Source organism: Dendrobates tinctorius, unplaced genomic scaffold (genome assembly GCF_039654945.1).
Source record: "Dendrobates tinctorius isolate UK_male_01 unplaced genomic scaffold, ASM3965494v1 ptg000003l, whole genome shotgun sequence".
Taxonomy (NCBI): domain Eukaryota; kingdom Metazoa; phylum Chordata; class Amphibia; order Anura; family Dendrobatidae; genus Dendrobates; species Dendrobates tinctorius.
The window spans coordinates 1,652,211-1,678,243 of NW_027361671.1; the positions used below are offsets into that span (position 1 = coordinate 1,652,211).

The following is a 26,033-nucleotide window of genomic DNA, read 5'->3' on the forward strand; positions in this document are numbered from 1 at the left end:
CCTAACCCTAGTCCTAGCCTTAACCCTAGCCCTAACCCTAACCCTAGTCCTAGCCTTAACCCTAGCCTTAACCCTAGCCCTAACCCTAGCCCTAACCCTAGCCCTAACCCTAGCCCTAACCCTAGCCCTAACCCTAGCCCTAACCCTAGCCCTAACCCTAGCCCTAACCCTAGCGGGAAAATGGAAATAAATACATTTTCTTTTAGTTTTATTATTTTTCTCTAACTAAGGGGGTGATAACGGGGGGTTTGATTTACGATTTATGGCGGTTTTTATGTTTGGCGGCTGTCGCACGCTAAAAGATGCTTTTTATTGTAAAAATAGTTTTTGCATCACCACATATTGTGAGCTATAATTTTTCCATATTTTGACCCACCGAGTCATGTGAGGTCTTATTTTTTGCGGGACGAGTTGACGTTTTTATTGGTACCATTTTCGGGCACGTGACATTTTTTGATCGCTTTTTATTCCGATGTTTGGGATGCAGAATGAACAAAAACCAGCTTTTCATGAATTTCTTTTGGGGGGTGCGTTTACACCGTTCCGCGTGCGGTAAAATTGATAACGCGTTTTTATTCTTCGGGTCAGTACGGTTACAGCGATACCTCATTTAGGTCGTTTTTTTATGTTTTGTCGGTTTTTTGCAATGAAAACAATTTTATATAAAAAATAATTATTTTTGTATCGCTTTATTCTGCGAGCTATAACTTTTTTATTTTTTTGCGGATGATGCTGTATGGTGGCTCGTTTTTTGCGGGACAAGATGACGTTTTCAGCGGTACCATGGATATTTATATGCGTCTTTTTGATCGCGCGTTATTGCACTTTTTGTTCGGTGGTATGATAATAAATCATTATTTTTTGCTTCGTTTTTTATTTTTATTTTTTAAGGGGTTCGCTAAAGGGGTTAACTAATGGGACAGTTTTATAGGGCAGGTCATTACGGACGCGGCGATACCAAATATGTGTACTTTTATTGTTTTGGTTTTTTTTTATTTTCAAAAAATGGATTTATTGGGGAATATTTTTTTTTTTTTTAACTAATTTATTTAGCGATTTTTTTTCAATTATTTTTAACACTTTTTTTTTTTTTTTTTTTTTTTACTTTATTACCTTGTCCCAGGTGGGACATCACTGTCCTGTGACAGATCGCTGATCTGTCACATCACAGATCACTGTGACAGATCAGCGATCTGTCACAGGCACTGCTGCAGACTTCCTCATGCCTGCGCTTTGCAGGCACTGAGGAAGCCAGCTTCCTCAGGCCCCCGAAGGCCCCCGTCGCCATCTTGGATTCGGGGGCCTGGAGGAAGGGAGTCCCCCGCAGCAGCGCTGCACATTGCGCTGCCGTGGGGGGCTCAGGGAAGCACGGAGGGAGCCCCCTCCCTGCCGATGCTTCCCTTTAACCCCCGGTACACCGCGATCGCGTTTGATCGCGGTGTGCAAGGGGTTAACGTGTCGGGGGCGGTCCGTGACCGCCCCTGACACATTGTGCCGGGTGTCAGCTATGATAACACAGGTCAACGAAAAAAAAATTTTTTTCTGGTGTCCAAAATATTTTAATGAATTTGGGGTATTTTTGGGGTGCTGATTCTGAATATGTCATCAGTTTTGCCAGATTGGCTCAAGTTTTTGAGATTTTTGGTATCTTATTTATAGCACTTGTTGGTAAATGCGACGCATCATCTCATTAATTTCTTTGGATTAGTACTTGAACTGAGCAGTTCTCAATATAGTTTTGTGTTAATTAGTGTTCTAAAAGTTTGTTCATAGCTTGATTTTTGCACTAACTTTATGTTGTTGTCTGTTTTCCAGTGAAAAGCATGAACTCATCATGAAGAAGTTGTCTTAACGATCCAGACTCATTCTGTTACATTTGTGGTGAATATACACTGCCAAAACATAGAAGAAACATAACAGACTTCGTAAAAAAAGTGTATTTTGCCTATTTTGGGGTTATGCTTGGGGACCAAGACAAGTTTTGGGCACCACACATAGTGTGCAAAGCATGTATCGAATTATTACGAAAATGGAGCAAAGGACAAAGAAAAAGCTTCAAATTTGGTGTTCCAATGGTGTGGAGAGAGCCAAAAAATCATCATGATGACTGTTATTTCTGTGCAGTGCAAGTGCAAGGATTCAATAAGCATAAGAAACGAAAATGGGAGTAACATGGAATCTGCAAGAAGGCCTGTCCCTCATTGTGAAGATGTGCCTGTACCTGTGTTTACCATAAATAACAGTCATCATGATGATTTTTTGGCTCTCTCCACACCATTGGAACACCAAATTTGAAGCTTTTTCTTTGTCCTTTGCTCCATTTTCGTAATAATTCGATACATGCTTTGCACACTATGTGTGGTGCCCAAAACTTGTCTTGGTCCCCAAGCATAACCCCAAAATAGGCAAAATACACTTTTTTTACGAAGTCTGTTATGTTTCTTCTATGTTTTGGCAGTGTGTATTCACCACAAATGTAACAGAATGAGTCTGGATCGTTAAGACAACTTCTTCTTGATGAGTTCATGCTTTTCACTGGAAAACAGACAACAACATAAAGTTAGTGCAAAAATCAAGCTATGAACAAACTTTTAGAACACTAATTAACACAAAACTATATTGAGAACTGCTCAGTTCAAGTACTAATCCAAAGAAATTAATGAGATGATGCGTCGCATTTACCAACAAGTGCTATAAATAAGATACCAAAAATCTCAAAAACTTGAGCCAATCTGGCAAAACTGATGACATATTCAGAATCAGCACCCCAAAAATACCCTAAATTCGATGAAATATCTTTGGCACCAAAAATGCTGTTGACCAGTGTAATTAGCTGACACTCGGCCGCGATCAGCGGCGCTCACCACGTGGGCGCCGCTGATCGCGATGACGTAATATTCCGTCCATGGTAATTAGGTCCATGGTCACATGGACGGAATATTACGTCAATTGTAGGTAAGGGGTTAAGTACCGAATTGGCTATCATTAAGGGGTTAAAGACTTTTGAGGGTAATGGTTCATTTTAACACATGAATGTACACTATTCTCTCTCTCTTTTAGGTGCTCTCTTGTAACTAGAGTAGCTATATTAGACCCAGCTACAGTGGAATTTCAGCCTGTGTTGCAGAGCTGTCTTGAGTTCCTGGAACCCAGCAGCTCCAATTCCCTCCCTTCACCCAGTGTTCACAATTTTACCGAGATCGGAGATGAAAGCAGGGCAAGTGCTTCCCAATATGTATATAGAGTGCTAGTTCAGAGATAAAGGAAAACATGGTACTAAAACATGTTTATCGTCTCTAAAAAGTCCGGATGTGTTTGACAGCTGCAGGATCTTGTGAATGCTGATTAGACTGCATTAACATTTTAGAATGTTGGTGCAGGAATATGAGGACTGTGCGTAAGTTTAAAGTCTGTGAGCAGTTCTTTAGTGGCTATCTAGCAATTCTCCGGTTGAGGAACTAAGCTGGATAAACATAAAAGGTCACCAACTTAAAATTTTGGCAAAGAAGGTTAGATGAAATCTGAAGACTCAGTACTTACATATTTGAAACAGTATGGTAGGCTCAAGAGTTCTATGAACGCTTACTAGTAATTATGACTTACTTTATAAAGGGAGCTGCCTCCAATGATCCAGATCAGATCAATTCGGTCTTTTAATTCTGGAGTTTCTAAAAGTTCCAAAGCCTCATTCAGACTCTTGGCAAGATGGTGAGCTCCTTTTGGAGGTTCCCTGCAAGTGTTTGATATGGAGAGTTTTAATGGCATCATTTTATCTTAGAATTCCAGACATGATCATGGCAGAGGTTCATTTTGTGAATGACTGAATCCACTGTTTAAGTGCAAAAAGCAAAAATAAAGAAAAGGCAGTTCCTCAGTTATGAACATCTGACTTAGGTTTGTAAGTACGAGTCGTAAGCAAAATGGGAGAACACAACAAAAACATAATCCTCACCTCATCGCTTACCTCTCCTGCTGTTTCATACCTTTACCGTATTTCCATTTGTTTACGGTTGTGCACCATATCTCTGACTTTTCACTATAAGCCAGGACTTCGAGATTACTGTGCATCATAAGATCACAGTGCATGTCGTGACATCATGACCTTACAAACAGGCAAGTAACCTCTAGGCATGGAGCTTTGCAAGAAAGGACGAAAAAAATTAAACTAGTGAGTGGCTTCCGAATGGAAGCTACCTGTGAATTGTCAAGTCACTTCTTTTAGCCACTTCACAACTCTCAAAGCCCTTAAGCAGTTAAAAAGCTTAAAAACAATATTAGGCACGACATTGCTGTACATATGTTAACCCTAGAACGCATTACCATAAAAATCTACACCTTCACATACCTGGGGCCCTTTAGGCCCGTGTGCAAATAACATGGAAAAACTCAAACAAAAATAATTTTCAAAGTTTATTTGAAAATTGCAAAGTAAGGATGCATTCCCACTAGCGCTGGTGTCTGCCAGGAGGAGATCTGTAATGGATCTGACCTCCTGGTGACCCCAGCTAAGGCTGGCGGAATCCCGGCATTCCAGCAGCCTTAACTGGAGTTACCAAGAGATTAGATCCATTACGGATCACCTCCTGGCAGACCCCAGCGCGAGTGGGAACACAGCCTAAGATGTGAATAATTCAAAACATTATGTGAAAAAAAAAAAAAAAAGTGTAACTGAACGGGCTTAAAACGCCCAATATACGCATTCGATATAACTCTTTATAACAATTTTTTTGGTCTAAAAGTTTTTTATATAAAAGTTGCAGTAAACATGCCGCCGGAATATCTCTTTTCAAAAGGTTCCTTTTCTACTTTACTAATGACCGCAACAACTGACAGGAGGAGTTCTCTTGTCATCAAAACGAAGGCTTCTCCGAATATCCTCAAATCTATTGACTGACATTGTAGCTTTGTAATGTGGATCTGAAAAAGGGTTCATAAAGAGTTCTCTGATAGAAACATCATATGATTTTGTACTCCCTGCCAGAAGAGTAAGGCCAATATAAGCATACAGTTCCTCTTTTGTTATATTTTTCCATGTTTTTTTTCTTCCTGAAGCGATACGTTTTCCTTCTAAGTTAGTACACAAAACTACCTCATCTACAATATCATCTGAAAATTTTTTTACAGAACATATCTCTTTTGAACAAGAATTGTGGAATTCCTACAGTTCCTTGAGCAACTCTTACAATATTATGTGATGGGGTTCGTCCAAGAACCTCAGCAGTACTGTTCCAAAAAACATTAGTTTTGGATATTCTATTTGTACGTTCTGCTGGATCCATTACTTCTTCATCATCTGAAGAATCACTGGACGATGAAGTAGAGACATTAGCTGGTGGCATGTACTCTTCATCAGACAAAGAAAGTTCACTGTCTTCAGCACTATCAAAAATGATTGCCTCGATTTCTTGGTCAGTCAAACCCCTGGATGTAGACTGTGCCATTGTAACCTTAGAAGTCAGTAAACGAAAGTGAAAAAAAAAAAAAAAAAAGATGGATTTTTGGTTCTTACCGTAAAATCTCTTTCTTGGAGCCTTCATTGGGGGGACACAGAATACCATGGGTGTATGCTGCTGCTGCTAGGAGGCTGACACTATGCAAAACAAGAAAATTAGCTCCTCCCCGGCAGTATACACCCACCGACAGGCACTAGGCACCTCAGTTGGTGAAAAAGCAGTAGGAGAAGCAACGGAACACTCTAAACATATGTACCAACCCAACAGGGGACTCAAAGACCCAACACGTTACAATTTTAAACAGGGAGGGTGCTGTGTCCCCCAATGAAAGCTCCAAGAAAGAGATTTTATGGTAAGAACCAAAAATCCATCTTTCTTTATCGCCTTATTGGGGGACAGAGAATACCATGGGACGTTCCAAAGCAGTCCCGAGGGTGGGAACAGCAATAAGGAACGAAAGAACAGGAAGGGCTTAGGTCGGCCGATGCACCACCGCCGCCTGCAGAACCTTCCTACCAACAACTACATCAGACGAGGCCTGGGTATGAACCCTGTAGAACCTCGCAAAAGTGTGCAAAGACGACCAGGTCGCGGCCCTGCAAAGTTGCAGAGCCGAAGCCTGGTGTCGAACGGCCCACGAAGCTGCCACAGCCCGGGTGGAGTGAGCTCTCACTCCCGGAGGGGGCCGTTTGTCCTGAAGTCGGTATGCTTCCTGAATGGTAGAACGAATCCAGCGAGCGATCGTGGATTTGGATGCCGGAAGCCCTTTCCTCCGACCTTCAGAAATGACCAGCAATGAATCGGATTGACGAAGTGAAGCGGTCCTAGCGAGGTAGACACGCAAGGCTCTAACAACATCCAGCTTGTGGAGTGACTTCTCAAGAGGGTGAGAAGGAGCCGGACAAAACGATGGAAGAACGATATCCTCATTGATGTGAAAGCAGGAAACCACCTTTGGCAGGAAGGAAGGAACGGGCCTGAGGACGACTTTATCCTGATGGAGCACCAGATAAGGAGAACGGCATGACAAGGCCGCTAACTCAGAAACTCTTCTGATGGATGTAATGGCGATCAAAAAGGTTACCTTCCATGACAGAAGTGACAAAGGAATGTCCTGGATGGGCTCAAACGGCGCCTTTTGGAGAGCGCCAAGAACGAGATTGAGATCCCACGGTTCTATTGGTGAATGATGAGGAGGAGCCACATGAGCGACTCCTTGGAGGAACGTCTTAACCTGCGGTAAGGAAGCAAGCTCTCTTTGAAAGAGGATAGACAAGGCAGAAACCTGGCCCTCCAGGGTGCTGAGAGACAGACCCGAATCTAAGCCAGACTGGAGAAAACCCAGTATGGACGGAATGGAAAAGGCCATTGGAAAAACTTTATCGTCGCACCAACGGAAAAAAGCCTTCCAACACCTGTGGTAAATGCGGGAGGAGGCTGGCTTCCTGGCTTTGATCATCGTCTGAATCACTTGGCTGGACAAACCTGATTCTCTTAGGATTGCGGCCTCAACGACCATGCCGTTAAATTCAGAGAGCGAGAATTCTCGTGGTAAAGGGGGCCTTGCGAGAGAAGATCCGGACGGTCTGGAAGTCTCCAGGGAACGTCCGCGAGCATGTTCACCAGTTGCGCATACCAAGGCCGTCTCGGCCAGTCTGGAGCCACAAGAATTACCGGAACGCCTTCCGATTTTATCTTCTTGACCACTCTTGGGATCAAGGCAAGAGGTGGAAAAAGATAAGGGAGTTGGAACTGGGACCACGGGATTACTAAGGCGTCGCAAGCGACGGCTAGAGGATCCCTGGACCTGGCTACGAAGCGCGGAACTTTGTGGTTCATCCGAGATGCCATGAGGTCGACGTCCGGAGAACCCCAGCGCTTGCATATCTGATCGAAGACTGAGGGATGGAGAGACCATTCGCCTGACGCTAGGCCTTGACGACTCAGAAAGTCGGCTGCCCAGTTTTCCACCCCTGGAATGTGAACGGCGGAGATTGCTGGGACGTAACATTCCGCCCAGCGCAGAATCCTGGCCACTTCTGACATGACTTGGTGGCTGCGCGTGCCGCCCTGATGGTTTATGTACGCCACAACCGTGGCGTTGTCCGACTGAATGCGGATCGGCTTGCCGACGAGAAGGGATTGCCAGCGAAGAAGGGCCAGAAAGATCGCTCTGATCTCGAGCAGATTGATAGGAAGAAGAGCTTCCTGTGGGTTCCAGTGTCCTTGAGCCGTCCTCTGATGAAAAACCGCTCCCCAACCCAGGAGGCTGGCATCGGTGGTGATGACTTGCCACCGAAGCGGGAGGAAGGACCTCCCTTGGAGGAGTGATGTAGACATCGTCCACCAAGTGAGGGATTGCCTCACTTTGAGAGGGAGGAGAATGGGCCGGTCTAAGGACCTCATCGTCTTGTCCCAGACTGATAGGAGGGACAGCTGAAGAGGACGAAGGTGAAACTGTGCAAAGGGCACTGCTTCCAAGGAAGCTACCATCTTCCCCAGAACTTTCATGCAGAATCGAAGGGGAATGGGTGTAGGCCGTTTGAGGGCTCGAATCCCTTTGAACAGAGCCGCAAATTTTTCCCTCGGAAGAAACACCCGGGCCAGGTTCGTGTCGAACTCCATGCCTAAAAAGGTCAGACGCTGAGTGGCTAAAGGAAAGAAAGGTTAATTGCGGATCTGGGAAGATCCCGGTCCGCCTCCTACAGACACTAAGCACAAACTGAGGTGCCTAGTGCCTGTCGGTGGGTGTATACTGCCGGGGAGGAGCTAATTTTCTTGTTTTGCATAGTGTCAGCCTCCTAGCAGCAGCAGCATACACCCATGGTATTCTGTGTCCCCCAATAAGGCGATAAAGAAAAAAAAAGATTACAATCAGGGTTGTACACTCTTTGTTAGTGTGTGTGCGCTAAGGGTAAGATGCAGACCCCTCCTCTCACCTTCAGGAATTCACCATTTTTTTTTTTTTTTTTTTTTAGGTGCAGTAGAAGCTTTGGGATTTTTGTAACTCAGAAAGTTTCTTTTTCAAGAAACAAGAAAGCCGACTCCTTCCTCCAAAGTCTCTTCAGCAAGTAGCACACAATGAACAGTGTTCAGGACCTATGATGATGTCAGACGCATGACGTTGTGAGGGAGCCTCCTTCCCAAGATCACATGACCATGTAGTCAGGCAGAATTCACACTCTTCATAGCAACAGCAGAGTCATAAAGACTGAGTCAAAATCTTCCCCAGCAACAGTGAAGACAAAGAGACTTAGGATCACATGTAAACCTAGTACGGGCCTAAAAGGCCCCAGGTATGTGAATATGGGGTATTCACAAAAAAGAGTTGTTATACCGAAATGCCTGTAACATAAAAATAAATGAACAACTGGAAATGACAAACAACTATATACCTGAGGAATACCTAGAGTTTCAAAACTAAGTAATCTTGCAGAAAATAGAAAACAATTAACAGGGCGGGCCTGCGAGGCCCCAGGTATGCGTTCTAGGGTTAAAATGGGGTGTACCCTTTGAATTAGGTTTCTACCCTGCCTGCAGTTCGTTTTACAACAAATTTTGCTGGGCTCATCTTCCCCGGGTCCATTGTTGAGACTCCATTGCTGTTCCCAGTCTCTGGCATTCGCTAGAGTGCTGACATCACCTTGACAGGCCAGCAGCCACTCAGAGCTCAGCATGTCTGCCAGTGTAGATGGAAAGCCGCCGATCTCACAGACTGCCTGCAGATGTGACACCAGTGTTGCAGCAGCGGAGACTCGCCACTGAACCCGGTGAAAGAGTAAGAGTACAGTGTGGTTGCTTTATAATAAACTGTAGCCAGGGTAAACTTAATTGAAAAGGAATGACAATTCTTTTTAGTAATTTTTTTTTTTTTAAATATTCAGGTGGATTTCATGTGCAATCTACCTGGAAAAGACATTGTGTGCACATACTATAAAGGGTCTGAGTATTAGGAACTAAGGTGATCACAAGAAGGTGGCTGCTCTAGCCTCCAGTCCATATGTGACCACCTCTCCATTCAATGTTTATGGGACTAGTGGTAGATGACCCCTGTACATCGCTATATTTGGTAGACAGTATCCTCCTCCCCATCCTCATGATCAGATTTTGGTTGCTGGAGATCAACAGGAGTCATGATACATTTAAGATGTATTTCTATCAGCCTAAAATATTCCATCACTTAAAGCAGCCTTCCTATAAGTTTTTTTTTCTCTAAATCTATAGACCAACCCACTACTGCCTTCACCGAGATCTATCGCTGTTCCACTACCCTACTCAGTGACACCATAAAAATTGTGGCACCATAAAAATTACATTGTAAAAACTTCCAGCTCACACACAGTGAGTCGGACAGTCTGAAATGTGTGGACATCACTGAGAAGAGGAGCGGAATGGAGTTGGATCCTGGAGTTGAGGAGAGCACCGAGATATAGTCAACTACATCTTGTGGTCCATCTCCAATAGGCGTATATGGTCATAAATCATGCATGAGAGCACACTGTGAATCCATCTGCATCATTATAGCAATGATATCGTTGGCACATTCGCCTTCATATCATTTTGCAGGGGGTGATTTCAGACGTAAGCTCACGACAGAGTCACTGAAAGTAGCAGAAAAAGTTGTGAACACAGCTTTAGCCACGTCCTTCCAGTGCTATATTCCAATCCATGGCACAAACGTGTGCCCTGAAAGTATTGTGCATGGAGCCCAGTTATGAAGATCTATGCATGGTATTCGTTTGGGGTCATATGGCTGCCTGGGCAAATGTGTAGAGTAACATACATCTCTTAAAAAGGGTGTAACAACCACTAGAATGGTTTAGCCTTAAAGTCAGTGTTTTCAAAAAGGGGTCAAACTAGTTAAAAAAAAAAAAGAGGTTTAACTTTGGAGCGTAGAGGGATGGCACCACACATCGTATCCATTAGCCTGAGTTTTACTAAACTGCCAAATATGTACTTTATCCATTGTACAATCAAACATTTTCTTCACTGTTACTATGGAGATAGTATATGGGTAATCATTTTTACTGCTGGTATAGAGAACACAGTCAAGGCCGCACGTGGCTTTTAATAGTAGCTGGCAATAACGTCTCCTGAACACAGAAGGTCTAACCTTGTTCTGTTCTACTTCAAGCGGTGGCTTGCGAAATATTCACCCCCTTGGCTTTTTACCTATTTTGTCACATTACAACAGGTGTTTAAATATTAATAATCAAGAATCAGTCAATTATGTCATAAAAAAAAAAAATAATCAGTAAATTTTATGATAAAGTACAATAGTGTAGAACACAAACATGTATAAATCCATGATAGTGACCCAAGGTGTAAAAAACAAAAAAAAAAAAAAAAAGGGATGAAGACAACGCTGGCGCAAAATAGTTTGTGTCAAACTGTTAAATGGTATAATTGATATATATCAAAGAATGTGATTTATATCAAAGAAAGTCTATGTATAATTAAATACCCCCACAATTATGAACTTGCACTATGTTGTCTTGACGGTCAACATACCTTCTGTGCTAATATGTACCTTTAGTGCAAGTTAATTGTGAGGGTGGACAAGTGAGGTCATCGTGCGCCCGCTGAGTCAGAAGCAGAGGTGAAATGATGGGAGAAGGAGCGTCATCTGACGCGCTCTGCTCCATCACCACTTTCAACTGCATTGGCGTCTATAATGCCCATAAGTTGAATGCGGGGGGGTTTAAGAGTGGGGCGACGCTGGGCCCCATAGCGGCTTGGTCTGCCTGTCGCCATTGCCGGCTCAGCCGGCGGCCCGCATGAAGTGGCCGCATGTTTGAGACCCTTGGACTAACCTATTAATGGCAAGTTGTTACACAGCATAACCAAAATGCTTCCTCCTGCTAATATGGACCATAACAGATGTTGGTCATGGTTGTTGCAACGTGTCAAGTAAGGTTTTCCATATTTCTGCCATGCTAGCCTTCCCTTCCAAGGTGGTGCTGATGGCCCAAAAGCATTGGCGACTGCCTCTTCCTCTGCCTATTACTTCCACTGAGTCCCTGCTGTCAGGTGAGGACACTGTCGGTAGTGCGTCTATCAACGTGTGCTTGCATTCCCACACTTTCCTATCACACTGGAACTGGGTGGCCACCCAGTTATCAGCACTAGTAACAATCCGGGCAACTCGGTGTTTGTTACTCAGGCACAGCAGCATGCATTCGCTTGTGTGTGCCAGATTGCCCTGAGGCAATGACAAACTGCACTCAGCGAGAGGTGTATGGTCTAGGTCCTATGTATCCCCCCCAACCACTCTACAGTGATGCAAGTGAGCTGCTCTGAGTGGCACCCTGCTGTGAACACAGTAGTTACTCATCCTCATTGATGTAAAAAATGTCCCCCTAATTATGCAAATTGTCTCTTCAGAGAGGAAGAGGACTAGAACTCTAGTGCCACCTATTGGAAGTAGCAATCCTAAAAGTCAATGTCGACCCTTGCTACATGACTTAGGATAAAAGCCAAGCCAGAATCTCACAGGAACCCGTCCTCCAATACATGTGTGGATGCCTGGCCTGAAAATGATCCTCCCTCTTGTGCCACCACCTCATCCATCTTTGAACTTATCAGTGCTGCCCATGTTCGTGAAGTACTCAAAGCTGCGCAACACGGCAAACAAGGCCCACATGGAGTCCCACTCGGTTGTAAAGTTGTGTTGTTCCGCAAAGTGACTCACCTGTGCGTGTGGCAGCTCAATCTCCAGTATTGCCTGCTGCTGCTTGCACAGTCTCTCCAGGATGTGCAAAGTGGAGTTCCACCTTGTGGGTACATGATATGAGGCGGTGAGCGAGAAGGCAGACGTGAAGTTCCAGCGCAGACATGCGAGCAGCATCAGGGTGCAAATGCAAAAAGCACACACAGATGGCCTACACTTTCAGCTGCAGCTGTGACATATGTGTCATTTTGAAGGAAGCTCTGCACCACCAAATTTAGTGCCAGGCAAAGGATGTGCACAAAATCAGCTAGGCCCAGAGCTGCTACCACATTTTGCTTGTTATCACACACCCCCAGCAAAGGCTTGAGGTTTAGCGGCACCAACCACACATTTGTCTGTTCTTTGGTCCCCATCAACAGCAGTGTAGGATTTTTCCCACAAACAGTTGTTTCAGAACAACCTGCTGTAATTTACCCCTGACTGTGCTGAAGGCGACAGTCCAAGTGTTACACTGAGCAGATGAGGAGGCATTGTAGGAAGAAGAGTAGGCAACATGGACAGAAAAACATCCCAAAAACAGCCAGCAATCATCTGTGGTGGTAGGACATGCACCAAAACGCTTTCTACTTCAGGACCAGCCGCCACAACATTTAGCCAGTGGGCAGTTATATCACTTCAACGTCCCTGCCCGTGCTTACAGGTCCATGTATCGTGGTTATGTGGACCTCTGCACTGATGGCATTGCGCAGTGCACACCTTGTTTTGTACGTAACATGTTCATGCAAGGCAGGGATGGCACATCAGAAAGGTAGTGGTGGCTGGGAACCACGTACTGTAGTTCCCATCATCCCAATGTATGGTTAGCCCTTTAGAAATCACTTGTGAGGCCACATGTAGAATCAAGTCTCCATATAAATGCACCTGATCTGTGATAGTCTCAGGCTAAGTGCACACGTACCGGAACTCTCGCGGAAAATACCGCGAGAATTCCGGAATTCCATTCCGCGGGAAAATCGCATTTTAAATTCCCGCGATTTTCCCGCGGAAAAACTAGCATTTTGCAAGCGTATTTAGCTTGCAAAATGCTAGCGTTTTCCAAGCGATCTGTAGCATCGCTTGGAGAACCGATTGACAGGTTGGTCACACTCGTCAAACATAGTGTTTGACGAGTGTGACCAACTTTTTACTACTGAGGCCGCCTATGCAGCATAAGAAGTAAAAGATAGAATGTAAAAAAAAAATAAAAAATGGTATTATTCTTACCTTCCGACGTCCCGCGCATCCGTTCCCAGTAATCCTTTGCGAAAATGCCCGCGATGACGTCCGTTCTTGCGGGATCTCGATGACTTCGCGATCCCGCGAGAACGGACGTCATCGCGGGCATTTTCGCAAAGGATTACTGGGAACAAAAGCGTGGAGAGAGGCGGGAAGGCTGCGCAGGACGCCGGAAGGTAAGAATAACAATATTTTTTATTTTAAATTCTATTTTTTACAGGGATATGGTACCCACAGCCCGGAGGACAGTCTCCTCTCCTCTGGACCGTGGGTACCATCCGCAATTGTTCTGCTTACTTTCCGCATGGTGTGCACAGCCACATGCGGGAAGTAAGCGGAACAATGCATTCCTATGGGTGCGGGATCGCCGCGATTCCGCAAATTAATGAGCATGCTGTGTTTTTTACCGCAAAGCGATTCCGCCGCGGTAAAAACCGCGGCATTAGCACAGCATTGCGGAATCCCATAGGAATGCATGGGGTGCTTATTTTTCGCGGCAAAATCCGCCGCGGAAACGCGAAAAAAACGCCACGTGTGTACTCAGCCTCAGGATTCTGTTTGAAGCACAGAGAGCATCATGAAGACCAAGGAACAAAACAGGCAGGTCCGTGATACTGTTGTGGAGAAGTTTAATGCCGGATTTGGATACAAAATGATTTCCAAAACTTTAAACATCCCAAGGAGCACTGTGCAAGCGATCATATTGAAATGGAAGGAGTATCATACCACTGCAAATCTACCAGGACCTGGCTGTCCCTCTAAACTTTCATCTCAAACAAGGAAAAGACTGATCAGAGATGCAGCCAAGAGGCCCATGATCACTCTGGATGAACTCCAGAGATCTACAGCTGAGGTTTGACTGTCTGTCCATAGGACAACTGCACAAAACTAGAACTTTTTGGCAACAATGCCAAACGATATGTTTGGCGTAAAGGCAACACATTTCATCACCCTGAACACACCATTCCCACTGTCAAACATGGTGGTGGCAGTATCATGGTTTGGGCCTGCTTTTCTTCAGCAGGGACAGGGAAGATGGTTAAAATTGATGGGAAGATGGATGGAGCCAAATACAGGACCATTCTTGAAGAAAACCTGTTGGGAGTCTACAAAAGACCTGAGACTGGGACGGAGATTTGTCCTCCAACAAGACAATGATCCCAAACAAAGCTAAATCTATAATGGAATGGTTCACAAATAAACGTATCCAGGTGTTAGAATGGCCAAGTCATAGTCCAGACCTGAATCCAAACGAGAATCTGTGGAAAGAGCTGAAAACTGCTGTTCACAAACGATCTCCATCAAACCTCACTGAGTTCGAGCTGTTTGCCAAGGAAGAATGGGCAAAAATGTCATTCTCTCGATGTACAAAACTGATAGAGACATACCCCAAGCGACTTGCAGCTGTAATCACAGCAAAAGGTGGCGCAACAAAGTATTAAGTTAAAGGGGCCGAATAATATTGCACTCCCCAATTTTCAGTTTGAATTTCACCAAAAATTTAAAATAACCAATAAATTTCGTTCACCTTTAATAATGTGTCCCACTTGTTGATTCTTCATCAAAAATTTACATTTGGTTTCTTTATGTTTGAAGCATGATATGTGGGAAAAGGTTGAAAAGTTCCAGGGGGCCGAATATTTTCGCAAGGCAGTGTGTGTGTGTGTATATATATATATATATATATATATATATATATATATATATATATATATATACACACACATACACATATACACACACACATACATACACACACACACAGTACAGACCAAAAGTTTGGACACACCTCATTCAAAGAGTTTTCTTTATTTTCATTACTATGAAAAAGGTAGATTCACTCTGAAGGCATCAAAACTATGAATTAACACATGTGGAATTATATAATTAACAAAAAAGTGTGAAGCAACTGAAAATATGTCTTATATTCTAGGTTCTTCAAAGTAGCCCCCTTTTGCTTTGATTACTGCTTTGCACACTCTTGGCATTCTCTTGATGAGCTTCAAGAGGTAGTCACTGGAAATGGTTTTCACTTCACAGGTGTGCCCTGTCAGGTTTAATAAGTGGGATTTCTTGCCTTATAAATGAGGTTGGGACCATCAGTTGTGTTGTGCAGAAGTCTGGTGGATACACAGCTGATAGTCCTACTGAATAGACTGTTAGAATTTGTATTATGGCAAGAAAAAGCAGCTAAGTAAAGAAAAATGAGTGGCCATCATTACTTTAAGAAATGAAGGTCAGTCAGTCCGAAAAAAAGGGAAAACTTTGAAAGTGTCTCCAAGTGCAGTGGCAAAAACCATTAAGCGCTACAAATAAACTGGCTCACATGAGGACCGCCCCAGGAAAGGAAGACCAGGAGTCACCTCTGCGGCGGCGGATAAGTTCATCCTAGTCACCAGCCTCAGAAATCGCAGGTTAACAGCAGCTCAGATTAGAGACCAGATCAATGCCACACAGAGTTCTAGCAGCAAACACATCTCTACAACAACTGTTAAGAGGAGACTTTGTGCAGCAGGCCTTCATAGTAAATTAGCTGCTAGGAAACCACTAAGGACGGCAACAAGCAGAAGAGACTTGTTTCGGCTAAAGAACACAAGGAATGGACATTAGACCAGTGGAAATCTGTGCTTTGGGCTGATGAGTACAATTTTGAGATCTTTGGTTCCAACCACCGGTGTCTTTGTGCGACGCAGAAAAGGTGAACGGATGGACTCTACATGCCTGGTTCCCACCGTAATGCATGGAGGAGGAGGTGAGATGGTGTGGGGGTGCTTTGCTGGTGACACTGTTGGGGATTTATTCAAAATTGAAGGCATACTGAACCAGCATGGCTACAACAGCATCTTGCAGCAGCATGCAATTCCATCCGGTTTGCGTTTAGTTGGATCATTAATATTTTATCAGGACAATGACTACAAACACACCTCCAGGCTGTGTAAGGGCTATTTGACCAAGAAAGAGAGTGATGGGGTGCTACGTCAGATGACCTGGCCTCAACAGTCACCAGACCAGTACCTAATCGAGATGGTTTGGGGTGAGCTGGACCGCAGAGTGAAGGCAAAAGGGCCAACAAGTGCTAAGCATCTCTGGGAACTCCTTCAAGACTGTTGGAAGACCATTTCCGGTGACTACCTCTTGAAGCTCATCAAGAGAATGCAAAGCAGTAATCAAAGCAAAAGGTGACTACTTTGAAGAACCTAGTTAATATAAGACATATTTTCTGTTTCACACTTTTTTGTTAATTATATAATTCCACATGTGTTAATTCATAGTTTTGATGCCTTCAGAGTGAATCTACAATTTTCATAGTCATGAAAATAAAGAAAACTCTTTGAATGAGAAGGTGTGTCCAAACTTTTGGTCTGTACTGTATATACACACACATATCAAGATGTAAAGTAGACATGTGGGAAATGTTATTTATCAACTGTTTAGTGCAACAAGTTTTTGATTCGGCATAACAATGAAGTTTGAAAATTGCTGCAAAATGGAGGATATTGTCACAAATAAACGCAAGTCATATCGAACAAATTTTACCACTATCATGAAGTACAATAGGTCAAAAAAAGACAAAAAATAAAATAATTTCTGAATCACCGGGATCCGTTGAAGCGTTCCAGAGTTATTACCTCATAAAGGGACACTGGTCAGATTTAAAAAAATTTGGCCTGGTCATGAAGGTCAAAATTAGCTCCTTCACTAATGGGTTAAATCCAGCACCTGAGGTCACTTTACATTGTAGATTTTTGAATACTGTACTTTGTTGCTACTGTAATATCCTTTAACTTCTCAACAAGAATTCCAGCAACTGGAGTTAGCCAGGGCCCTCAAATCTGCTGCCAATGCGTAATCTTTTGGGTACATTTTCATTATTCTATGGTTGTTTGGCTAGACTTGTATAAACTCCATGATGGTTTAGCAGTCATGCAGAAACACCCGTTTTTATTCTTCATATTAATTTTGTAATTGTCAAAACTGTTGTTGCAGCTTTTTTAAATTGTGACAAACATCTCAGATAAATAAATGTCAATCTGTACATTGTGCCAGAATACTGAAACACTCGACTTACGTGAGCTCTTTGCTTAAGACGATGTTTATTCGTTCCTTTAAAGGGCGATTCTTCTCTGGAATAGAGAACCAGGTTTTCCTGCCCATAAGAACTACATTTTGCTTTCCTGCAGGAGAAGAACAAGGCACTTAGCATTTTCAGTTGAGCACAAAATGATTAAGATTTCTGTAGAAATGTTTTACGACACTGGCATCTTGTGGAGGCTCAGTATAACACCACACACCATTACACATCTCAGTATCATTTATTATACAAAAAAAAAATCTAATAATTAATAATAATTTTATCTATATAGTGCCAACATTCTGCAGCACTTTACATTATCTAGGAAAAAAGGCACCATGCTACAAGGGTCCATGACTGCACCACCAGCCGAAATTAAAAACACAGAAGCTTAAAGGGAAGGTGCCACCCAAAAAATTTTTTTTCCGCAATTGAAAAAATGTGAAAAATTAATGTTTACATTTTCTTAAAAAATATTATCATGTTTTTAATTTTGTAAAATATGAAAAATAATTTTAAAAAGTTTGGAATTTCCACTTGATAACACTAGGGGGGGCAGCTACTAAAATTTGGCACAAAAACCTAGCGTACAACTAGCTCCCATTACTGCACTGCAGTAATTATGGGCGGAATCTGCTAACATGGGTGTGGTGTTACTCCTCTCCTCCCCTTCTGGGTGTTTGCTAAGAGAAAAGAGAGGATGACTTCTAGGAACACAGTGAGCATCCATTTTGATGGGGCCTGCAAAGTTACTGACTGTCTTTGCATGCAAAGTCTGGATAAGGACAGGTCATCAATCAGCAGAAATGTTTCCTGGATTTCTGTGGAGCAGACAAGAAGACGGTCCATCCATGTGTATAAAACACAGCGCTCTATGTACAATCCCTGGCACCGAACAGGGCGCCCCCCATAGATCAGCACACTGCTCTCCTGAAATACTCTGTGCTGCCGTCACCCTGCTCCTTCCACCTTATATCAGGCCCCTGTCGCCTCGCTTTCACACATCGCCAGGACAGGATCTGAGGTGAGGAATGGGGTCTTCGGTCACCGAGGATGGCAGGCAGCAAGGATTCTGGGAGCAGGGTGACAGCAGCACAGTGTATTTCAGGAGAGCAGTGTACTGGTCTATGGGGGACACAGAGGGAGATATATGGTGGAGGAGCAGGGTGACGGCAGCACAGAGTATTTCAGGAGAGCAGTATCACACGGGATAGGATTAGATACACGGCTCAGCAGTCAGTATCACACAGGATAGGATTAGATACACGGCTCAGCAGTCAGTAGAACACAGAAGATTAGACACATGGCTCAGCAGTCAGTATCACACAGGATAGGATTAGATACACAGCTCAGCAGACAGTATCACACAGGAGAGGATTAGATACACGGCTCAGCACACAGTATCACACAGGATAGTATTAGATACACAGCTAAGCAGACAGTATCACACAGGATAGGATTAGATACAAGGCTCAGCACACAGTATCACACAGGAGAGGATTAGATACACGGCTCAGCACAGTATCACACAGGACAGGATTAGATACACGGCTCAGCAGGCAGTATCACACAGGATAGGATTAGATACACGGCTCAGCAGTCAGTATCACACAGGACAGGATTAGATGTCCAGCAGATTGCCAAGTGTTTTGAAACCGCAGGGAGCAGCTCCTATGTTTTGCAAGAGCAGGGGCAGCAGCTGGTCGGGTGTTTTGGAAAGAGCAGCTCGGTCTCCAGGAGCTCGTCCTGTATCCTCTCCTGCAGCTGGTATGTGCAGAGTGAACATCCAAGCCGTTATGCTGGAACAGTACAGCATCCAGGGCTTGCAATAGAGTGTAAATGGAGCTAAAAGGAAAGCACTGGGCTCTAATAAGATGGTGCCTGGCCACACCTACAGCTGTGAATTGAGCTGCCCACAGAGGCATGCCCAGTTCACTCCTGATGCAGCTGCAATGAAAGAGATATTTACGGCAGTCCCTGGGCATAAGAGACAATAGTCGGCTGCCGAGCCTGAGCATGGAAAGTGTCGTTCAGCAGCCAGAGAGGTTAGATGGCAGCCCCCAGTGGCTGCATTACTACAGAAAAAAAAAAAAAAATCCATACACACCACTGAGTCAAGCTTAGGGGACAATATCTTTTTATACTATTTTCTTTTTTACATTAAATTATGAAAAAACACGGCACCTTCCCTTTAAGAGTGTTTGAAGTCACACACTCGTATTAAGTACTTATTCACAGATTTTTTGGTCAGTGTCTATAAGGCTGGTTTCACACTTGCTTTTTTTGCACTGTTTTTTAGCGCAAAAAAACGCATGCATTTTCCCCCCCTATTTTTACATGGGGTGCGCTTATGTGCGCATACACATACGCATGTACGCGTTTGTATGCGCATGCGGTTTTTTGTAGTGTGCGCTCGGGCGCACAAAATGCATCCTGTTGTATTTTTTGTGCGTCCAACTTGCCCCCAAAAAACGCATGCGCACGCAATGCGGTTTTTTGGTTTTTTTACAGCAAAACACCCATTAAAGTCTATGGGTGCGCATTATAATGCGCAAAAAAAACGCATGCGTTTAAAAAAACGCACCAAGACCCGCAAAAAAAAACACACAAACGCATGATGCGTTTTTTCCATGCGTTTGTGTGCGCACAAAACGCGCAGCAAAAAAACGCAAGTGTGAAAGTAGCCTAAGATGTGCCAGATCTGGCACTTAGCCTTGCTCTTCCCACTTGCCCTGTAGCGGTGGCAAGTGGGGTTCATATTTGTGGGGTTGATGTCACCTTTGGATTGTCCGGTGACATCAAGCCCACAGCGTAGTAATGGAGAGGCATCTATAAGACACCTATCCATTACTAATCCTATAGTTAAATGGTAAAGACACAGCCAGAATAAAGTTCTTTATTTGAAATAATGACACAGACTCCTGTATTGAATCTTAATTAAACCACACTTACTGAACGTCTAATCTTCGACGCCCTCGTTTCCTGCAACAAAAATAATCCACAAATATTCCTCACACAATGATATGACTGCTCTCAAAGACAGCCGGCAATACACTGAGAGGAGGTAATCACTCCTGCAGTGTATCACTGTGCTGCTGTGAGAGTTCACCGGAGTTCATGAGGAACTGGTGCGCTCACTTACGGCACCACTGCTGCGTGGGAAGTGTTCTCACACAGCGGTGCCGTAAGGCCGGGGTCAGACTTGCGAGAAATTCGGACGAGTCTCGCATGTCAATATGGAGCATTGCCGCCAGCACTCGGGACTGGAGTGTGCGGCTGCATGTATTTCTATGCAGCTGAACGCTCTGATCCGAGTGCCGGTGGCAGTGCCGGGTATTGAGTTGCGAGACTCGTCCGAATTTCCCGCAAGCCTGACCCCGGCCTTAGTGAGAGCAGTGATAGACTGACAGAAGCTAATCACTCCTGCAGTGTATCGCCGGAGGCCGGGTAGAGCGGTCACTGAGCAGTGTGTGCAATGACAGGGCAAAATAAAATCCACAGCATATGCTGCGGGCTACAACAAAATGGCCGTGATCTCCCACAGCTGTGACCTGGACAGCCCGGGTGTGGGGGGGGGGTTGGGAGTACCCGAGTCACAGCTAAGAGGCAGGAGTATCGGCCTCAATGCAAGAGACCTTTGGCTCCTATGTCTATGGCTGCCGTAAGTGAGGTGTACAAGTGTCGTGCCCAGACACACACGCCCCAACTAGTGAAAATGGCACCCCCCAGTGGCAAACATAAGGCTGTGTTCACACGTAGCTTTTTTTTGCGTTTTTGCGGCGATTTTAAAACGCAAAAATCCTATGGCATTCCGTATATGCTGTGCTAATGATGCAGATTTTTCCGCGGCGGAATTGCATTGCGGAAAAATACACAGCATGCTCATTCTTTGTGCGGAATCGCGGGAAAATCCGCACACATAGGAATGCATTGTTCTGCTTACTTTCCGCATATGGCTGTGTCCATCATGCGAAAAGTAAGCAGAACATTTGCGGATAGTACCCACGATCAGGGGGAGAAGAGATTCTACCATATGCCTGTAAAAAATAGAATTAAAATTAAAAAAATCGTCGTTCTCACCTTCCGATGTCCCTCGCAGCGTCACCAGGCCTCAGCGATGCTCCCGGCAGGTCCCGTTCCCAGTGATGCATTGCACCAATGACCTTTGATGACGCCACGGTCTCGCGAGACCGCGACGTCATCAAAGGTCATTAGCGCAATGCATCACTGGGAATGGGGACCTGCCGGGAGCATCGCGATGATCGGGAACGCTGCGCGGGACGTTGGAAGGTGAGGTAAACACGATTTTTTATTATTTTTAACATTAGATCTTTTTACTATTAATGCTGCATAGGCAGCCTCAATAGTAAAAAGTTGGTCACACTCGTCAAACACTATGTTTGACGAGTGTGACCAACCTGTCAATCAGTTTTCCAAGCGATACTACAGATCACTTGGAAAACGCTAGCATTCTGCAAGCTAATTACGCTTGCAAATCGCTAGTTTTTCCGCGGGAAATAGGCGGGAATTAAAATGCAGTTTTCTCGCATATTTCCCGCGGAATGGAATTCCGGAATTCCTCCGGAAATTTCTGCGGCAATTCCCAAACGTGTGCACATAGCCTAAGAGTCAATAAATAAAACTATGTGAACACGTTGCGGATTTTGCTGCGGATCTGCAGCGTTTCTGGCCCTGCAGGTCCGCAGCAGAATCTGCTGCGTTGTACAGTACCATTTTACTGTATGTAAAATGGAAACCGCTGTGCACATGCTGCAGAATTTTCCATGCGGTTTTGCTGCAGTTTCAAATCCGCAGAAAGAAATGACATGTCATTTCTTTTCTGCGGATTCCGCTGCGGTTTACCATCTTCTCCATCGTAGAGGTGATAAACCGCAGATCTTTTGACCTGAAATTTACCTGCGGATTTTACAAAATCCGCGGAGAGAAATCCCCAGCACCTAAAAACTATGTGTGCACATACCCTTAAATTAGTTAATTATGTATTAAAAGTGATTGTATAATCAATAATTTAGTACAAAAATCACAGCACCTTCTCTTTAAGCAGTTTTAGCTAGGAGTGTTTGTTGCTATCTAAAGGGAGGGTGTCATCCCTAACTTTCAAGCTAACTGCAAATCCTTAACTAATGCTCTGTGTGTAAATTGTGAATACCGTTTGTTTTATTATTACTTGCCATTGCCCTTCCTCCACAATAAACCTGTTTAAGTTTTCAACCTCATCTCCTTGAGTGTATACGGAGCGTGTGTACAGGGATTTCCCGAGTCGACCCCAGGAAGAAGAGGAAGATCCTCCTGCATCCCACTACAACTCCCAGCAAGATTCGGGTGGAGGCACTGCGCTATATAGAAGCAAGAACTACCAAAAACCCTTCCCCCAGAGGCAACTTAAGGGGGCGTTACATATACAAGGTATTATGGCAGAAAATCTGATCACTGTTTAGAATCCAAAAATGTGTAGCAAATGATGAAAGGGGCGCACATCTGCCCTTCAGAAGGCACGCTCAGGCATCTCTAGAATCGTCTGGAGATGACCAATGATTTGCAAAAGGTGGATGACTGTTGACAATGAGAGAAAAAAAAAATAAAACAATAAAATAATCGGAAGAGGGGTGTAGAAATGCAGTCTGTGATACACCATGTATCTCTCACACCGGCACTCCTAGGCTGTCCATGGGAAGGAGCGACAGCAGGATATCAGGAATGGACATTGCTTCATTTCATTTTGTACGATATTCTAGTATTTCTAGCTACATGGGGGCATGGTGGCGGCACATGAAGCTGCCACAATTTGCATAAATCAGAAAGTACAATTTTCTCCCTGCCAGCAATAACTAGGTAAAGTCATAATAAGTAATGATCACAGGGTCAAAATACAGTAATAAAAGGGATTCTTATCTTTGAAAAGTGCTGACATGCACAGGGACAAGTTACCTTCAGCTGTAGGGGTCATAGTCAGCCTCTGGAAATGCTTAAATTCATTCCTGAAAACAAAGGAAAATGACATTAAAGACTCCAGGATGAAACAGTTCTCATAGTAGCCAGTACAACCAATATAATGTGTGAACGCGATGATAACAGCACCCAGTGCTGGTTACAGTGTAACATGTCCGCTGTGGCAGCGTATAATGATCAGTCATGCTGAATGTCACTCTTCCATCCCCCCACACAGACCCCTGTCGTTATACTGCAGCACAGTAATGCAGGACATACAGTGGGTACAGAAAGTATTCAGACCCCTTTACATTTTTGACTCTTTGGTTTCATTGCAGCCATTTGGTAAATTCAGAAAAGTTCATTTTTTTCTCATTAATATGCACTCTGCACCCCATCTTGACAAAAAAAAACATGTAGTGCTGCGGAATATGTTAGCGCTATATAAAAATAAAGATTATTAGATTATTATGTAGAAAGTTTTGCAAATTTATTAAAGAAAAACTGAAATATCACATGGTTATAAGTATTCAGACCCTTTGCTCAGACACTCATATTTAAGTCACATGCTGTCCATTTCCTTGTGATCCTCCTTGAGATGGTTTTACTCCTTCATTCGAGTCCAGCTGTGTTTCATTAAACTGATAGGACTTGATTTGTAAAGTCACACACCTGTCTATATAAGACCTCACAGTGCATGTCAGACCAGATGAGAATCATGAGTCAAAGGAACTGACCAAGGAGCTCAGAGACAGAATTGTGGCAAGGCACAGATCTGGCCAAGGTTACAAAAGAATTTCTGCAGTACTCAAGGTTCCTAACAGCACAGTGGCCTCCATAACCCTTAAATGGAAGAAGTTTGGAACCAGAAGTCTTCCTAGACCTGGCGGTCCAGCCAAACTGAGCAATCGTGGGAGAAGAGCCTTGGTGAGAGAGGTAAAGAAGAACCCCAAGATCACTGTGGTTGAGCTCCACAGATGCAGGAGGGAGATGGGAGAAAGTTCCACAAAGTCAACTATCACTGCAGCCCTCCACCAATTGGGCCTTTATTGCAGAGTGGCCCAACGGAAGCCTCTCCTCAGTGCCAGACATATGAAAGCCCGCATAGAGTTTGCTAAAAACACATGAAGGACTCCCAGACTGAGAAAGAAGACTCTCTGGTCTGATGAGACGAAGACAGAACTTTTTGGTGATAATTCTAAGCGGTATGTGTGGAGAAAACCAGGCACTGCTCATCACCTGCCCAATACAATCCCAACAGTGAAACATAGTGGTGGCAGCATCATGCTATGGGGGTGTTTTTCGCTGCAGGGACAGGATGACTGGTTGCAATTGAAGGAAACATGAATACGGCCAAGTACAGAAATATCCTGGATGAAAACCTCTTCCATAGTGCTCTGGACCTTAAACTTGGCTGAAGGTTCACCTTTTTTTTTATTATTTTTTATTTATATAGCGCCATTGATTCCATGGTGCTGTACATGAGAAGGGGTTACATACAAATTACAGATATCACTTACATTAAACAAACAATCACAGACTGATAAGAGGAGAGAGGACCCTGCCCTTTCGGGCTTACATTCTACAGGATGGGGAAGAAGACAGTAGGTTGGGGGGTTGCAGCAGCTCCAGTAGTGGTGAGAGGGCAGCGGGGATCATTGCATGCTGTAGGCTGTAGGTAGGGAAGAATAGGACGCATTTAAGGAAACCAGGATGGATGAACACAGAACTTAAGCCCATGCTAAAAAGGAAGAAAAAAAAAATGTTTATAAAATGGAAAGAGGGCGGCATATCTAAAGAAGAATATAATGCTGTCTGCAGAACCTGCAGGACACAAATCAGATTAACTAAAGCTGAAAATGAATTGAGGCTTGCAAGAGATGTCAAAAGCAATAATAAAGGATTTTGGGGATATGTCAAATGTAAAAGAAAAGTCAAAGATGCTATAGGATTTTTACAGGATGAAAATGATGAAATGGTAAGACAGGACGTTGAGAAGGCCGAACTTTTAAATTCCTATTTTGCATCTGTCTTCTCTCAGAAAGGAAATGTAACATCAACTGTTCTTCACTGTCCTATTAAGGGAATAGAAGAATCCAGGATATCTATAAACAGAAAGATAGTGAGGAAACACTTAGCTAACCTAAATGAATTCAAGTCTCCAGGTCCAGATGAATTACACCCCAGAGTACTGAAGGAGATAGCAGAAGAAATGTTTGAACCCCTCTCCATAATCTTTGCAAATTCTTGGAGAACAGGAAAAGTCCCAGAAGACTGGAGAAGAGCAAATGTTGTTCCTATCTTCAAAAAGGGGAAGAAGGTGGACCCAGGCAACTATAGGCCGGTGAGTCTGACTTCTATACCAGGAAAGATCTTTGAACAAATTATTAAACAACATGTATGTCAATACCTGGATAAGAATGAAGTGATTAAACAGAGTCAGCATGGGTTTGTAACTAATAAGTCATGTCAGACTAACTTAATTTCCTTCTATGATGGAATCACTGATTGGGTGGATCAAGTAAATGCTGTAGATATAGTATATCTTGACTTCAGCAAAGCATTTGACAAAGTATCTCATACAATCCTTATTGAAAAAATGACTAAGTATGGA

At 43.8% G+C, this 26,033-nt stretch overlaps 1 protein-coding gene across 1 annotated transcript in view; it reads right to left on the reverse strand.

Moving 5' to 3' along the window:
* Window positions 1-26,033, reverse strand: part of DHFR (dihydrofolate reductase) — a 61,580-nt gene that overhangs the window by 32,593 nt on the left and 2,954 nt on the right. The window contains exons 2-4 of the mRNA XM_073581334.1: window positions 23,420-23,469; window positions 17,468-17,573; window positions 3,604-3,730 (exon numbers count right to left, since the gene is read on the reverse strand). Coding sequence (XP_073437435.1) covers window positions 3,604-3,730; window positions 17,468-17,573; window positions 23,420-23,469 — 283 coding nt within the window. The remainder of the gene's footprint in view (window positions 1-3,603; window positions 3,731-17,467; window positions 17,574-23,419; window positions 23,470-26,033) is intronic.